The following is an 18,251-nucleotide window of genomic DNA, read 5'->3' on the forward strand; positions in this document are numbered from 1 at the left end:
TGGCCTCTCTTCTGGGTGTGCAGAGAGACAGAGATCTCTCTAAGGGCACTAATCACAGGGGACCCACCCTCAGAACCTCATCGAACCCTAATTACCCTCCAAAGTTCCCGCCTCCAAATACCGTCACACTGAGGGTTAAGGCTACAGCATGTGAGGGGCGCCTGGGGGCTCAGCCGGTTGAGCGGCCGACTTCAGCTCAGATCATGGGTTTGAGCCCCGCGTCAGGCTCTGTGCTGACAGCTCGGAGCCTGGAGCCTGCTTCAGATTCTGTGTCTCCTTCTCTCTCTGCCCTTCCCTGCTCATGCTCTGTCTCTCTCAGTCTCTCAAAAATAAATAAATATTAAAAAAAAGTTTTAAGAAAATGCTACGACATGTAAATTTTGGGGAAACACAAACATTCAGTCCACAACAGTGGCATTACGGTGATTTTTAGATCCTATTGTAGCCTTCCAATCTTACTGGGTAAGAGGTGCAGTCCTTAGCGGGCGTCTGTGGGCAGAAGAGCAGACGATACGCATATTCCTTGCCCCCCAGCCTGCACAGCGGGACAGCCCAGGACAGAAATCCCAGGCCAGCCACGTGGGCTCCGGAATGCTGGGCTAATCCCTCACCGGCAACCCCACACACACCCCTCAGGGCCGGGGAGCACAGTCCCCACGAGGTACCCTCACGGAGCCTGCGCGCCTACCAAACGTGAGGATGGGGTGGATGTCTTTGATCTGCTCTTTGCTGGGGTCTCGGGGCCCAGAACACACGGGTCTGGATTTGTCCCTTCCTCTCCCAGGAGGCGGGAGCATCAAGGCCACGCCCCTCCCTGCTGCTCCTCCTGAAACAAGGGGCGTGGCTTCTCCAGGCCAGGCTGGTGTTAAAGATCACCGCCAAGGCCAGCCCTGGGGGCTGCACAGAGGATAGCACGGGCTGCCCAGCTCCCAGGACATCCCACCAGGTGCCTGGGATACGTCGGCCCAGCGTCCCTGGATGTCCCCACCAGTGCCGGGCAGCGGGCCCTGAACACCCTAGCAGCTCATTCAATACGTCACTGCTTGTTGAGGCTGATGCTTTCTGCTTAACAAGGATGGTGCAGGTTATTTCCATTTCAAGAGTCTATCAATAGTCTATCAAAACAGTTCTATCCAGGGATCGTCCATAAATCCTTTCTTAAATTTTTTAATGTGCACTGTTTATTTTGAGGGAAAGAGAAAGAAAAAACTACGAGCAAGGGAGGGGCAGAAAGAGAGGGAGGGAGAAAGAAAGAAAGAATCTCATGCAGATTCCACACTGCTAGCACAGCGCCTGATGCAGGGCTCGAACCCAAGAACTGCAAGAAAATGACCTGAGCCGAAATCAAGAGTCTGATGCCTAACCGACTAAGCCACCCAGACCCCCTCACAAATCAATCTTTTTAAAAAATATTTATTTATCTTAGAGAGAGAGAGAGAGAGAGAGAGAGAGAGAGGCAGAGTGTGAGTGGGGAAGGGCAGAGAGTGAGGAGACACAGAATCCAAAGCAGGTTCCAGGCTTTGAGCTGTCAGCACAGAGCCTGACACGGGGCTCAAACTGACAAATGTGAGATCATGACCTGAGCCAGAAGTTGGACGCTTAACCAACTGAGCCACCCAGGCACCTCAATCAATCTTTTAAATACCTGCTGTCATTTCAAATGGCGCTGGGGGAATTTTCTGTTCCTCTGGATCTGATAAGATATCTTTCTCTAAAGCAAATGCCAATTCTTCGATTCACTGGCATGTGGGCACCGAGGGCTTTCTTACATGATAAAAATACCTTCCATCTAGTTAATTCGCCCCATTATCCTATAGATTCTTTCCCCTGATCCTCACAATCCCTGGAGAGAAAGGCGACGGAGAGAATGACAGACCCCACGCTGAGTACTTGTTATGCACCAAGCACACGCTTTATGTCAGTTACTCCATTCAGTCCTCAGAGCAGGCTCTGCTATCATCCCCATTTACAGATCAGGATCATAGAGGAAAATATCACAGATGACAGAGTCGGAATTCAAACCCACACGGTCCTACTTCCAGGGCCACCCCTAGGAAGAGACCGACTCCTCCCCCAGCCACGAGCAAGGGCTTTGCTTGTCAGGATCCGGGGGAGGGTGGGTCTCCTATTTAAAACCCAAGCACAATGGCAGTGATGAGTCTAGGTGTTCTAAATGAACACCAAGTTCAACAGGAAAGCCGTGCCCACGATTTTTACCTTTCCAGGGTTTTGAAAGACTGGATGATATCCTTGGCGTGCCCCCAAAGAAAATACACCTGGGAAATAAAGGAAGAAAAGAAAGACGCCTCAGTGAACACCATCATTATGTTTGCACACGGAAAGCTCTGAAACACACAGAAACGGAGCGGGGGGACGCTGGGGACGTCAGTGAGCTCCCATCCCAGGGTCCCAAGGATGGCAAGTCACCAAGTCCCTCTCAGGGGAAGTACCACCTCCCGGTGGGTACCGTGCTCTGGAGGTGAGACTCCAGGTTTGCGAGAAAGTACCACCAAGACAGGGTGAGGCTGTCAGCGGGGATGGGGCCTGGAGAGGGGCCGCCTGCCTGTCACGATCCCCATTACCCCGTTTCTATCACTCGTGTTAGGCTTCCCCCCAGAAATACCCAACAAACAGTTGCTATGCCAGCGGCCTGAAACCAAATTTTGAGTGCTTTAAAAAAAATAAAAACCTTTCTTTTAAATGATTTCTTTAGGGGGTGCCTGGTTGGCTCAGTTGTTGAGCGTCTGACTTTGGCTCAGGTCCTGATCTCACAGTTTGTGAGTTTGAGCCCCGCATCCGGTTCTGTGTTGACAGCTTGGAGCCTGGAGCCTGCTTTGGGTTCTATGTCTCCCTCTTTCTCTCTCTCTCTCTCTCTGCCCCTCCCCTGCTCATGCTCTCTCAATAATAAATAAAAACGTTAAAAAATAAGTTAATTTAAAAAATAAAATATAAATAAAAAAACAAAAAAATGTTTTATTTATTTTTGAGAGAGAAGGTGTGAGTGGGGCAGGGACAGAGAGAGAGAGAGCCGGGGACAGAGGATCAGAAGCGGACTCACACTGGCAGCAGGAGCCCGACGTGGGGCTCAAACTCACGAATCATGAGATCATGACCTGAGCTGAAGTCAGTCGACCAACTGACTGAGCCCCGCAGGCGCCCCTAGTGCTTTAAATAAGGAGCAGGTTGGTGCAGGCTGGTCCATCATTTCACTCTGTTACACGTGCCACCCAGGACCCTGGTCTCAGGGTCACAGGGTAGGGGCTGATGGGGCAGCTGGTGTGGGACCTGAGTGCGAATCACGGGGCAAATGGGAGAACCTTTTTCTGTGTTTGTCTTTCCATGAATTGGGGGGGATGAGGGCCCCCACGTCGGAGGGGATCGTGATCAGCTTAACAAGACCATCCGTGTCAACGACTCCGAGCAGCGCCCGGAGACAGCGCATTTTCGGGACATGCTGTCCACTCTCGATGCACTGGTTCGCGGGCCCTGACGAAATGAACGCCTCCTATGTATCCAGTGTTACTTGAATTCCCAAAACGTGTTGGGCTTTGGGTCATATACACATGGGCACACAGTATGTACCAGACACTGATGGGCACTTGATAAATTTGACTCGGTCAATCTTCATTTGCAAGTGCGTGCTATAAAAAGAAAACCAGATGCACCAAAGAAAATTCACTTACACCTCCTAACTCTTCGCATTGTTTACCAAAGACTGACTTGCCTGCTCTGAAAACACTTTCAGGGAAAGGTTCTTAAAACATCTGACAACCGGGGCACCTGGGTGGCTCAGTCGGTTGAGTGTCTGGCTTTGGCTCAGGTCATGATCTCACGGTTTGTGGGTTTGAGCCCCGGGTCGGGCTCTGTGCTCAGAGCTCAAAGCCTGGAGCCTGCTTCAGATTCTGTGTGTGTGTCTCTCTCTCTGACCCTCCCCTGCTCATGCTGTCTCTCTCTGTCTCTCAAAAATAATAAATAAAAAAAAAGACATCTGACAACCTAAAAGACAGAGAGCAAGCACTCCTGGTAAAGTTGCCATTCGGTCCAACAATAAGGAAACAGTTCAGTAAGAACATTCATCAACGACTTCCAAATTAGATAAATACTTAACTGATACCTTCGTAAAGACCACACGGCAACACAAAAAAAGTTCATAATTTTTTCAAGTGAAACCTCAGAATAGAAAACTCTGCATTCTCAATAAAACTTTGACAAGAATGTACACTTAGGTCCAAGGAGGGGAAAGAACACAAAAACAGCCACAGTTATGCGCTGTTATCTTCCTTTCCAGTGTTTGCAGTAAGGTTGAATTACATTTTATTTATTTATTTTATTTTTTTAATGTTTATTTATTCTTTGAGAGAGGGAGAGAGAGATGAAGCGTGAGTGGGGGAGGGGCAGAGAGAGAGGGAGACACAGAATCTGCAGCAGGCTCCAGGCTCCGAGCTGTCAGCACAGAGCCCGATGCGGGACTTGAACTCATGAACTGAAAGATCATGACCTGAGCCGAAGTCAGATGCCCAACTGATTGAGCCACCCAGGTGCCCCCAAAATAAATGTTTTTTAGTTATCATGTAATCCAACAATCCCATTCCGGGGTGTATATCCCCAGGAACTGAAAGCAGGGTCTCAGAAAGATATTTGCACACCCATGTTTACAGCATCGTTATTCATAACAGGCAAAAGGTAGAAGCGATCCAGGGTCCACCGATGGAAGGATAAAGTACGGTCCATCCGAAAAATGGAATATAGCCCAGCCTTAAAAAGGAACGAGATCCTAACCTGCTCCAACATGGATGAGTCGTGAAGACATTAAGCTCAGTGACACGAAGCCAATCACAAAAGGGCAAACACTGTGACTCTACCATCTGAGGAACCTAGAGGAGCCAGCGTCACAGAGACAGAAAGTAGAATAGTGGGCACCAGGGCTTGGAGAGGAGGGAATCAGTAGTGTTTAATGAGGACAGAGTTTTAATTTTGCAAGACGAAAGCGTTCTGGATTTGGTTGCACAACACTGTGAACATACTTAACATGACTGAACTGTAGCTAAGACAGCAAATTTTATGTTATATATATCTTAGCACAATTTAAAAATAAAATTTTTTTTAAATACTGCTTTTCATTCTGCAGTCATCTAGTGTAGCAAAGGCACATAGCAAGTGCCTGCTGGGTACTGGATCCTTGTTTAATGGACTGATAAAATGCCTTAAATTAGGAAGATAGAGATTTGCAACTCACCAAGTAACAGATTGATAGTTTGAAGACTCACATCTGTCCAGGTCATTCTTCTGCCTAAAGCCTTCTAGGGCTCCCCATTGCCCTCAAGATATAAAGTACAAGCTCCTCTGTGGCCATGAGACTTGACCAAGTGCTCACTGCAAAGTGCTTTACACACATTATCACCTTTCATCTTCACAACAACCCCAGGAAGTAGACTCTCTATAGATGAAATCCCTGAGGCCCAGAGAGGTTAAGTCATTCGCCTGAGCTCACATTGCTAGTATGAGTCAGAGCCAGATCAGCTGACCACAGTCCATGCTCATGAGCCCCTCACGAAACCACGGCTCCATCTGTGCCGTCGCCCCAGCTCGCCTCCCCCCAGCCCCACACACTTTTCCCCGTCAGGTGGGAAGACCTCACGTCCCCCAGTGACTCTGACTCACCTCACCCCTCTCTCTGTGACACCTCTGGGGCTCTTCCTGGCAGAAGCCACCCCTCACCCCGAAGCTGGTGCTCCCTAATCACTGGGTGCCTTTGCTCAAACCATCGAGCCCCCATGTTGTCATCTGTGTTTATGAACGTGTTTGTGTTGTCATCTGTGTTTGTGAATTCGTCCCCCATCTTACTGACACCTTGGCAGGGGTCACATCATGGCTCTTTACCCTTGCATTCCTAACACCAGGAATACTATTTGTCAGGTTTAAAGGGAAGAAAGGAAGGAAGGAAGAGGAAGGGAGGGAGGGAGGGAGGGAGGAAAGAAGGCTGGGAGCAAAAAAGGAAGGAAGGAAGGAGGGAAGGAAGGAAAAGAGGGAAGAAAGGAAAGGAAGGAAGGGAAGTAAAGAAGGAAAATTACTTCTTTCTGGTCTCTAAGGCTTTCCACCCCGTCACTGGTATCACTATAAGACTCAGTCATCATGGGATTTGACTCCCCTGAAATAAATAGCCACTAAATAAATTGTTGGTGCTCCCATGAAAAAATATCATAGGATGAATTTAAACAACAACATCTTTCCCACAGTCTGAGAGACCAGAAGTCCAAGATGAAGGTGTGGGCAGCGTTCTCCCGAGCCTCACTCCCTGGCCTGTGGACAGCCAGGCGCCTTCCTCCACTGTCCTCACACGGTCTTCCCTCTCTGTGAGTCTGTGTCCTAACCCCCTCTTCGTATACCGACACTCCTTCTATTGGATTAGGACCCAACCATACGACCTCATTTAGCCTTAAGAAGCTCCATAAAGACCAAATCTCCAAACACAATGTTTCCGTGACGCCAAGGAGTGACCATAATGGCCCAAGGTCTCTGTTGGGGGCGATGAAATGTTCTAAGATTGATCGTGGTAATGGCTGCACAGCTCTGAGAACATACCAAACTACTGACTTGCACACTCTAAATGGGTGACTGGGACAGTACGTGAATTACAGCTCAATAAAACTCAATAAAACATATTAAAATTCACTCCCCAGCCTTTTCTGGTAGACTCAAGCGTGGCAACATGTCCTGACTCTCCGTTACGGGTTCCGCCTCATAGGATCCCCACAAAGGCAGCCAAGAGGACACAGAGGCCATTTGACAGGGGAGGCCACGGCAGGACTGAGCCTCAGAGAAGGACGCACGCCCCCGCACGCTGCCCCACCCCCACCCCTCCGTGGGAACCCAGGCGACACACATAAACATCTTAGGGGTTACCTGCACCAGAGTATGTGCCGCGTGTGTGACAGGGAAGACCCCTTCAGTGGCTGATAAACATTCAGAAAATCCAACGAAGTACCCAATTTTAAGGCATCCCAGGATGATGGTGATGGCCGCCAACAATGTCATGCTACCTAAATTGCGGGGACGGGAGAGCGCAGAAACACACACGTGTAAGCGTTGATATGCACGGATGTCATCTCAAAACAGCAACATTAAAACCCTCACGTGTAGAGTCAAATGATTTTCGCAAGGGTGCCAAGACCAGTCGGGGAGGGAAGGGCAGTCATTTCTACAGCTGGTGTTGGGAGAGGGGACATGCAATCATGAAAGAATGAGTTTTACCTTCCCTTACGCTATATACAAAAATTAACTCCCAATAAATCAGAGATGTACACGTACAACCTAAGATGGTAAATCATTTGAAGAAAACGTAGAGGAAAACCTTCACAGTGCTGGATTGGGCAATGACTTACTGGATACGACACCAAAAGTGTGAGCAACCAAAATTAAGATGGACGAGTTGAACTACATCAAACTGAAAAACTGCCAGGTGTCAGAGGACATTATTAACCTCCATTGAGGATGGGAGAAAAGAGGGGCGCCTGGGGGGCTCGGTCGGTTAAGTGTCTGACTTCGGCTCAGGTCATGAGCTCGTGGTTCGTGGATCCGAGACCCATGTCGGGCTCTGTGCTCACAGCTCAGAGCCTGGAGCTGCTTCCGATTCTGTGTCTCCCTCTCTTTCTCTGACCCTCCCCTGCTCATGCTCTGTCTCTCTGTCTCTCTCTCTCTGTCTCAAAAACAAATAAACCTAAAAAAATAATAACAGAATGGCTGAAAATATTTGCAAAATATATATCTGATATATATGTCAGTATCTAGAATCTATAAATAACTATAATTTAACAACCAATAAAAAAATCCAATTTAAAATGAGCAAAGGACTTGAATAGATGGTTTTTCAAAAGAGATACAAATGGCAAATTAACACATGAAAAGATACTCAACATCAGGGAAATGCGAATCAAAAGCATAATAGATTGCACCTCATAGCTTTTAGGATGGCTCCTGTCAAAACAAAAAAGGAGAGAGAAAGATAGGAGAGAAGAAAATAAGTAGCAAATGTTGGCAAGGATGTGCAGACATGGGAACCTTGGACACTGTTGATTGCAGTGTAACCTGGTGCACCACTGTGGAAAAAAGAATGGCCGTTTCTCAGAAAATTAGAAACAGTATTTCCACGCGATCCAGAGACTCCACTTTTGGGTGTATACTAGGAAGGATCAAAAGCAGGGACACAAAAGGATATTTGTGTGACCACGTTCGTGGCCGCATTATTCATACTATCCAAAACGTGGAAGCAAACTAAGTGTCTGCTGACGGATGAATGGATAAAGAAAATGTGGACCAACCGTCCGACAGAATAGCATTCAGCCTTAGACAGGAAGGACATTCTGACATCTGCGGCAACACAGGGGGGTCCTGAGGAAGTAAGTGAAAGAAGCCAGCCTCGAAAAGACAAATACCGCGTGATTCCACTTAGATGAGCTTCCTTAGAATAGTTAAATTCATGGAGAGAGAAAGTAGAGTGGGAGGTGCTGGCGCAGGGGATGGGGAGAAAGATCAGTTGTGTAAAGGGGGCATAGTTCTAGTTTTGCAGGATCAAAGAGCTCCAGATATAAACTGCATGATGTTAACATCTTAACACTACTGAATGGTACACTTGTAAACAATTAAGTCAATGAATGTTATGTTATGTTGCATTACATTATGTTACGCTATGTTATTAACAATTAAGTCAAGGGGCTCCTGGGTGACTCAGTCAGTTGAGCATCCAACTTTGGCTCAAGGTCATGATCTCGCAGTTCATGGGTTTGCGCCCCAAGTTGTGCTCTGTGCTGACAGCTCAGAGCCTGGAGCCTGCTTCAGATTCTGTGTCTCCCTCTCTCTCTGTGCCCCTACCCCACTCACACTCTGTCTCTCTCTCAAAAATAAACATTAGAAATATTTTCAATAGGGGAGCCTGAGTGGCTCATTCAGTTAAGTGTCTAACTTCGGCTCAGATCATGATCTCATGGTTCATGAGTTTGAACCCCGCATCCAGCTCTGTGCTGAAAGAGCCTGCTTCGGATTCTGTGTCTCCCTCTCTCTCTGCCCCTCCCCAGCTCACCTTCTGTCTCTCTGTGTCTCTCAAAAATGAATAAATGTTAAAAAATTTTTTAACCATTAAGTCTATAAATCTTATGTTATGTTATACATATTACAATTAATTACACATATATAGCAAGATAGTATTGTGTCCTGCTTATCATTGTTCCCACCCAACACATATGCTGGGGTCTGACAAATGATATACGTCCAAAAAAGATTAGCCCAATAAACAGAAGGCCTCTAGGAGCTCCTCCCACCCTCCCTGAAAAAAAGGTCAGTGTAAGAGTGTCACTGTTCTGCTAAAAAAATCTGTCCTCTGATCCTAAAATCCTGTTCCCTAGAGAATACAGGTGAGGGGCACACAGGCACTCAGGGACTCTTGTACGACCTTTGCAACTCTCTGGAAAATCTAAAACTTTTCTGAAATAGAAAGCATATTTTTAAAACTGATAGGTAGGGGGTCCATAACAGTGTCCTGGAAAGGGCCCGTACTTGGGGGAAGTGAAGAAAGGAAGCCTTCTTTGATGGTATATCCGGCATGGTTTTGACCAAACAATAAAAACAAACAAAAAACACGCATAGGAAAAAAAAAAGATGGAAAGGAATATACAAAATACATTAAAAAGAAACTTATAACAAATGAAAATATTAGCAAGATCAACATAGTGATCACGGAGACTTGATCAGCATCAAAGTCCCTAATCCTTCTCCCGGGCCCACACTGACCGCCATTCCCACCTTCTCTTCCACGCATGGAAGGAAACTGGACCGTGTGTGACATGCACTATGGCGACATGGAGAGAGGACAGGGTCCTCACAAGAGCTATAACATTACAGGTCCAGCCCCAAAAGCCCGCCATGAACAGTAACGCAATCTCCCAGCTCCTTCCCGTTGCTCAAAGTCTTATAGAAACAACTCTAAGTCACTTTTTTTTTTTAAATCCTGGCAAGCCCCCAGTGAAATAAAAAACTCAGTAAGAGCGGAGATTCAATCCCAGTGCTTTGAAAAGGTCTGGCAAATGCATGGTTCATTTTGATTACAGGGGAAATAGTGAGACGAGGTGAGGCAGGGTGGCTGGTGTGGCCAGGGCACAAGCCGCAGCCCTGGGGACCCGGGCCCCAGTTCCAGCTGTGCCACCGATGGCATGCGTGAATTCAGATACGTCACTTCCCTGCTCCGAGCCTTGGTTTTCCCATCTAGAAAATGAGACTGCTCTTCAGCACTGGTTCTCAAACCTGAATATGCATCAGAATCTCCTGGAAGGCTTGTTAAAATGCAGATTGCGGGGCTCCATCCCCAGAGTTTCTGCTTCAATAGGGTTGGGGGGAGCCCCAAATTTGCATCTCTAACAAGTTCCCAGGTGAGGCTGACACTGTTGATCTGGGACCCCACCTTGAGGGTCTAGAAGCCCCGTCACTGACATTTCAAGAGTTATAATAAATACATCATATACCTTCCCATAGTCTTAAAGTCCTTCCTTTCTTTATCCATCCATTTACTTATACAACAAATATTTGGGGGACTCCTACTATGCATCAGGCATTTTGTCAGGGGCTCAAAGGTAACAAACAAGATTGCTGGAGAAACAAAAATACACATGTGTAATATTGACTAAATCAGGGTGTGCACAAAATATAGAGGTGCGTGCTGGCACCAGACTTCTCATGTGCAGCGTGGGGAGCAGAAGCCAGAAGGAGAGTCGGTAGAGTCTGCTTCAAGGAAAGGACTGAAGCTTAGGAACCCCATTTCCAGCGAACATGTCACCTGCTTGTCAGGGCAAAAGACAGAGATTTGAAGATATGTAAAATACAATATTCACCCAACACCTCTGTTCCAGTGGTTCAGCCACTGTCCCACGCCCTGGAGACAGAAAAAGGGCAATAAAATAAAGTGTCTGCCGTTGGTGAGTTTAACATTCTAGTGGGGAAGACAGAGAATAAGCAAATAAGTAATAAACATAGAAGAAGTGTCCGGAAGTGCTAAGTGTGTGGAGAAAAGTAAAGCAGGAAGAGGATTAAAGTTGACGATGGTCAGAAAGAACTCTCTTAGAAGGTACTAGCTGAATAGACAACCGGAGTGGGGCGGGGGGGATGTCATCCACAGAACTGGTTTGACACAGGGCTTTAGCCAAACAGCCGGTGAACTAGGGGAGAGTCCTCATAATTGGGGAAGACAAAAAGGAGAAGGAACAATGGTGAGCAAGAAATGTAGCAAAAGATTGGAGAGGATGATGGATGTATAATGGAAGGAAGGGGAGAGGATGTAAAATGGATGGATGGATGGATGGATGGATGGATGGATAATTGGGTGGGTGGATGTGTGGGTGCAGTAAATAGTCCAGTAAATAGAAAAATAAATTAATAGGAAAGAAAATCAAGGTAAGAGAAGTTAAATCCAAATGGATGGAGATAAACCAACTAGAAACGGTGTAATTTACATGCTCTACAAAAACTTTGTGATACAGAATATAGTTGGGACAGACTGGGTGGGGAGCAGACACAGAAAAACCTTCCAAAGGTTTTCATGGAAAAGAGATAGAGAGAGACCAGGTGCAAAGAGGAACAAAAGAGAGAAGCAAGCGGATTACGAAGATCTCCTTTCATTAGAGCAGGCAGCCATGTGCTTTCCTGGGGGGAATGTTTAGGGATTTTGGGGGGATAACAATGGAGTATAATATGCACTTGATTGTAAGAACAGGAAAGGAAAGATATCCATTCATTGACTAGAAAGACACAATAAAATGTTCAAGTGCTCCAGGGTGCCTGGCTGGCTCAGGTCGGTGGAACATGAGGCTCCTGATCTGGGGGTTGTGGGTTCGAGTCCCGCATTGGGTGTAGAGTCACTCAAACATAAAATCTTTAAAAAAAAATGTTTAAGTGCTTCAAGAAGCAAATATATGCAAAAGGAAAATAAAACAATATGTAAAAGAAACCATAATCTTTGCAAAGAAAACAGGGAACAATAAAGTCAAGCATATAAATCCTTACAGTAAATGTGTGCAGGGAATGATCTCAGTCTCCCATTAATTTAGTCAACAAGGTTGGGAAGGTTGGATTAAAAGCAAAACCTAGCTGTGTCTGTTTAATGAATCTTACTATTCACTAAGCAGCAATGGCAGAGAATCAAGGTGTGAACAAAGAGACAATGAAAATGAAAAGAGGGCAGGAGAAGCAATATTGATACCAGACCACAGGAAATTCAAGTTAAACATAGTAAACAGAATAAAGAAGCCCTTCATCTTTCTCACCACACGTGAAAAAAAGACATAATGTATGAGAAAGATATAATAGTCCATTGTGCGCCCACAAAAAAATTAGTTTTCCCCTTGTATCTGTTATTTTAAAGAGATAAAATGGAAGATTCCAGAACTAGACCAATCTGGTAGGAGGAAACATAAGTAAGAACACAGAAGAATTAAGTCACACAGTCAGTAAACTTGGTTTTGCAGCTCTGCTTTGCACACCTCAAAAAGAGAATATATAATTTTGGATGCCGACGAAATATCAGCAAAAGTCGACTCTGCTGTGAGAAGACAGTGGGCTGCAGTGGTCAGAACCAACTGCCTGTATCTCTGTCAATCATTAGGTGATGACTTTTGGCAATTACTTAACTTCTCTATGCCTCAGTTTCCTCATCTCTAAAATGGGATAATCATACAATGGACTTTCTCTCAGGGATGCAGAGGAGAGTAAATGAGTCACTACATTAGAAGCACCTAGAACAGTGCCCCACATGTAGGAAATTCTATAAATGGATGCTATATCATCGTTATCCTCACTCAGGCACAAACAAAAACTTAATGAATTAGAACCAATTCGAACTTTCCGAGTCACATCACTTGAGAACAATCCTACAAGGTCTAGTGTTGGCAGAGGGGAGACCCCTTTCTCTGTGGTAGACACTCAATTACTCCCTAGGTGTCTGGAATCTTGAATGTAGGCTCTTACAGGTAGAGGGTCCCACAAAGTCAGTCTACATCCCCCCATCTCATGTAAGAATGTTTCCCAGTGCATTATGACTAGCGGCCAACTGGTCTCCCATCTGGACATGCTCAGGGCTGGGAGGCTCACTGTCTCTCAAAGTACACCCTTCCATCACTAGCTGGGGCTTATACTAGAATGTTCTTCCCCATGCTGACCTGCAGTCAGCCTCCTGGAACTCTCATCCTCTTCCTTGGAGATTCTGTCATCACTCATTCATTCATTCATTCATTCATTCATTCATTCACCCATCCATTCACGTGGTGATTCAGTAAATCCCAGCCAGCACTTGTTACATGTCAGGTCCTGGGCCAGGAGCTCAGGCTATAATGGGGGGCACATTCAGACAGGGGCTCTGCCTCCAAGAGCTCACCATCTGGTGAGACGGACAAACTGAATAACACAATCTCTGCTTGGTTCGTGTTAAGAAGAAAATGGAGGGTCCTGGGATCCACACCTGGTCTGAAGGTACCAGGAAAGGCTTCCCTAAAGAAGTAACTCCTCTTTCCTGAAGCTGAAGGCTGGTCTGGAGCTGACGGGAGTGAGGTTGCCCCTTCCTCTTCCTTCCAGACTCACACCCTTTCATCCCTCCTGGGGCCACCCTTCTACAGGTGTGATGCTCAGGGGGCAGGACAAGGCACTCCACGTGAAGTCTGACTTCCTGTCCAATGAATGCCAAGCTGGCACCAGCTTTCTGGGTGGCCCCATTGTCTTGTTGATGCTGAAATCCTGACATTATGTTTATAGTTTGTATTAGACAAAAAAAAAATCCCATCCAAAGAATAATAGGTAGGAAAATGCCAGCAGTTAAGCAAGAGTCTCCCACAGTGACCCCAGTCTGGGTCTTGGGGACCCACTGCTCTCCTTCCCAAGGGAATTGCTCAAAACCCCTTGCATGCCGATCTGCTCCAGGACTTGGCCGGGCGTCACGGTCATGCTCAGTTGGCTATATTCTGTGGATTCCTTTATCATTTTTAAATGATTTTTAATGTTTTTTTCCAGGCCCCAACAAAAACAAAAGACCTTCCTCTGGGGACCCTTCCCGAAATCCCTAAACCCTCACATTACGCCCCCCTGCTCTTCTGCCTCCCCCCACACATCAGCTGCACCTGCACATTATAATGCTGATCATTTACTTCATAAAACATTTCTCTTACAATGTGCCAGGCCTTCCAAGCATTTTATATGTACTAACTCACTGAGTCTCGTAACAACCCTGTGATGCATGGTATCATTAATCCCAGGTTACAGGCGAGGAAACTGAGGCAGAAGGGGCACTACATGCCCAGAGAGGGGGGCATGCTCTTATCCATCAGGCTCTGCCGCCCCTCATCGTCTGCACCCCTCTGTGCCGGGCCGTGCCTGATGGCCCGCCATCCCCAGAGCCCAGCCGGTCCTGGGAGCTCAGTCCTGGCCATCAAACAAAACCAGACCAACAGCTCTGTCCAGCCCCCGGAAAGATTTCCAGGCTGTGCACTTGGCCCCCTCCTCTGCTGCTCTTTGCAAGATCCCAGGATCCTTCTGCTCTCTGAAGAAGACAGAAAGCAAACAGGAAGTAGACTTGTGTCTTCTCCAACACCTGTTGGTATCATGTCATCTCCAGGAAGCAAGGTGCTTATCCCTCTTCACCTTCTCACTGTTAAACATTCCAGTGATGGGGAGCTCAACTGTGGCATCTCTGTGTTCTGGGCCTTTGTCCCTCCCCGCCCCCCACCCGCTGCTCTCTACCACCCGCCCCTCCTCACACACACACTTGGACCCGTGTGTGTATCAGCCGCCGCTACTCATACATGGGGACAGCCTGTTTCCCAAACCCGTCATCACATTCCTGACCTTTACTTGACATCCGGTACAGCCACCACACCTCAGCTGGCCTCACACAAGCAGCACACCTCTGTCCCTTCACTCACTTCCAGTCCCTTAAGGGACGGTGGCCACAGTGCTGTGAGCAGCCCGTTCCCAGGGGCGCCATGGTGGACAGAGATGCAATGGATCATATACACGGTGGGTGTCACTTTAAGAAAAAAAAGTATTCTATAAAATCCGATGTTATAAAAGGAGTCAGTTTGGGGGTGATCACTCACAAGCAAAAAAAAAAAAAGAATCGCTGTGACAAATAATTGAGACAAATAATGCTTCTAACGTGCCTGCATTCTGAACTCACTCAATAAACACAGCTTTCATGCTCACGGTCATTGTTCCCATAATTGTGTGTTAATGACACTTCTCAGGACTTGAGATGGAACAGTAACAGCAAGAAAATCTGACCCCTGGTAAGTAAACCAGCCCAGTCTTTCACGGGACTAGAAACCACAGACACAGGACCCTAGTAACTAACAGGATGAAACAGCGACTCACGGAATTTGCACAGGGCAGGCGCGGGACAGCCAGGCCGCGGTCATTCCTTCCAGAAAAAAACCTATCTCTTTACTTAGCAAACCGAGGAGATGGAGTAACCGTCCGTCATGTCTACTAAATATGTTAATACACCAATATTATTTCTTCCAAAGGACATTTTCACTTTCTCACGCTCAGCAGGTGAGGCAGAGTGCTTTCTGCTCGGAGACACACCTCACAGCCCATACCGAGACCCAGAGACTTTCTCTGAAAACATCAGTGCCCCGAATTCCACAGGTGCCTCTTTCTCAGAGCCCCAGACGCCTAGGACTGTCACAGACGCCAGGACAGAGCTGACTCAAACCTGTCTTCCCAGCTCTGATTCCAAGGAACACCTCAGCGCTGACTGGGGCTGACGCATTTCCCTTGAAACCACGGCCTCCCGATGTTCTTTCGGGACAATTAGCCTCTTGCTTCTTGATGAACCGCAGCTCGTTCACAGGGATCTCCGTGCTTTGCAAGCTGCGTTCAGCCCTTCCCTGAGAAACAACTCGTTTTACTGAAGAGGAAATGGGGACCCGGAAGTTGAAGGTAACAGAGCTGGGACATGGAGCCAAGCCCTCCAGGGCCGGCACCATTACCAGTATCCACACACCTCATTTGAATGGTTACATTATCGTGTCTGTCTCAATGGCCGCCATTTATTGAACACCTACTATGTGCCCTGTCTATATGGCCACTACTCGGTGTCTAACAGACATCTTGAATGTAACATGTCCACAAGAGGAAACGTGATTCTGCATCCCCACTCCTGCTCCTCCCTCTGCCCTCCTAGTCTTGGGAAATGGTACCACCACTCAGCCACTGACTCAGATCACAAGGTTTTGAGTCTTCTTGGGAAGAGAGAGAGAGAGAGGAGGGAGAAAGAGAAGAAGAGCAGAGGACAGAGAGGTGGTAGAGGAAGGGGCCAAGGAGGAGGGAAGAGGAAGAGAAGAATCGAGGGAGGGTTAAAGAAAGCAACTTTCCACTATAGGAAGGCATAGGCCGAAAAGCCTATGTGTGTAATATTTTTTAGCCTGTGTAAATCAATATCTTCAGAATAACATTTCATTCCCATTTGCTTATTTGTTTGATTCAAACACTGGAAAGGGCATTGGAGTCCCCACCATTCAGTCACAAAACCATGAGCCTCCCTAAAACAACGATTTTCAGAGCAGGAACTCGGGCCGGCCTGGAGTTGGGTCCAGCTTTTCCGAAGGCAAGATGATCTAGACACAGTCCCTGAGGCCACGAAGCCTGAAATCTCATCTGGTGACATAGCTCTTTCCCAACTAGCCATCACACAAGGTAGAAGTGGACACGGAGCACACCAGCTCTAGACAGAGAAAGCCGCAGCGGCGGTGGGAGCCAGGAGTAAATCCCGGCAGGCAGGGTGGACGTGTCATGGGGACCAGACCTCTGAAGGGATGTGGGTGGGAAGGGGCGTGGACGTGTGCTGGGCGCCCCAGCCTGAACCCAGCCACGGATCACTGGTCCTCCCAAGTGTGTGATTCCCGTCCCTCGCCTACTGAAACGCGGCCAGTGGACAGATTAGGGTGGACAGCCACACTCCCTGGCAGATTTAAATTCAGACCTGACGAGAATTCACATAGAGACGTGGATGTGTGTGGTCCGAGCGCAGTGACACGCACGCAGCCTCTCCCATGAAGGTCAGTGACTGTCCCCACAGCTGACTGCCTACTGCCTCCTCCCTCTGACTGCATCCTGTCTAGCTCCCTTTAAAGAGCAGAAGCTCCTTGAGGAGGGGAACCTTCCTATCTTGGCAATGTTTCAGTCGCCGTTGTGAGTACCTAGCAAGTGCTTCTACCCTCCACCGCCCCGGGTGTTTACCCACTATCCACGATTCCTTTCGCCCCCACTGCATGCTCTTAGCATCTCCTCTACGCCAGACCCTGAGGTGGCTCTAGGACTCAGAGATGAGTGTCACAGAGCTCCCCCAGGGTGGTGGTGGGGGACAGAAGTATCAATGAGAACAGTGTCACCCCAGGGCATGGTGAAGGGTGGAGGGGTGTGGTCAGACCACCAAGAGCAGGGGAATCAGAAAAGCACTCCTGGAGGGGACAGAGTGTGGCCTGAGCCGCGTTCTGGAAAGAGGGTGGAGAGAACAGAATATGCAAAGGCACGAAGACCTGAAACATGGTAATGGGAACAAAGAGCCTTTCAGGCGGGAGCCCAGAATGAGGGCAAAGGAGGGGATCCAACTAGAGGGCATTTGGGGGGCTGATCTGAGAAGCCCCTGAATGCCAGCACGGGGAGTGTGGCCTCCCTCGTGGGGTCGGTGCATCCACCGCAGGAATTTCAGCCAACGGAAGACAGAGCGGGTTGGCGTGAGCTGCAGCTCTTAGGACGGAACGCGGGACGGCAGGGAGGGGAGGCTGCTGCGCCCATCCGGGCTCAACAAAGAGAAAGAGAGAAGGAAGGCAGGCGGGAGAGCCAGACAGGCAGCGGGGGAAGCCGGCGCGGAAGTCCGGGAAGGGCCCGGCGGGCTGCACCTGCCGGCGCGGGGACACTCACCGCGGAGCCAGCGCGCGCCGGCGTGCGCGTCCTTGGGGCGGATGAGGCGGCGGTGCGCGGCGCTGCGGCCCACGTACCACAGCATCCAGAGCAGCTGCAGCAGCATGAGCGCCGTGAGCACGCAGAGCAGGTCGCGCTTGCCCACGCCCGAGGCGTGCACGGCCCAGGCCAGCAGCAGCAGCAGCCCCGCGGCGAACACCACCAGCCCGTACTGGCTGCTCAGCGCCTCGGCCAGCTTCTGCGGGACGCTGGCGCGGGGCGCGCCCCGCCGGGACCCTGGGGCCGCCGCGAGCTGGGGCCCC

At 48.4% G+C, this 18,251-nt stretch overlaps 1 protein-coding gene across 1 annotated transcript in view; it reads right to left on the reverse strand.

The window, feature by feature from the left end:
- Nucleotides 1-18,250, reverse strand: part of OTOP1 (otopetrin 1) — a gene marked incomplete at its 5' end in the record, with an annotated part of 35,428 nt that extends 17,178 nt beyond the window's left edge. The window contains 3 exons of the mRNA XM_029952406.1: nucleotides 2,218-2,276; nucleotides 6,904-7,040; nucleotides 17,950-18,250. Coding sequence (XP_029808266.1) covers nucleotides 2,218-2,276; nucleotides 6,904-7,040; nucleotides 17,950-18,250 — 497 coding nt within the window. The remainder of the gene's footprint in view (nucleotides 1-2,217; nucleotides 2,277-6,903; nucleotides 7,041-17,949) is intronic.
- Nucleotide 18,251: the final 1 nt, after the last annotated feature.

The sequence above is a fragment of the Suricata suricatta genome, chromosome 1 (assembly GCF_006229205.1).
Source record: "Suricata suricatta isolate VVHF042 chromosome 1, meerkat_22Aug2017_6uvM2_HiC, whole genome shotgun sequence".
NCBI classification, from domain to species: domain Eukaryota; kingdom Metazoa; phylum Chordata; class Mammalia; order Carnivora; family Herpestidae; genus Suricata; species Suricata suricatta.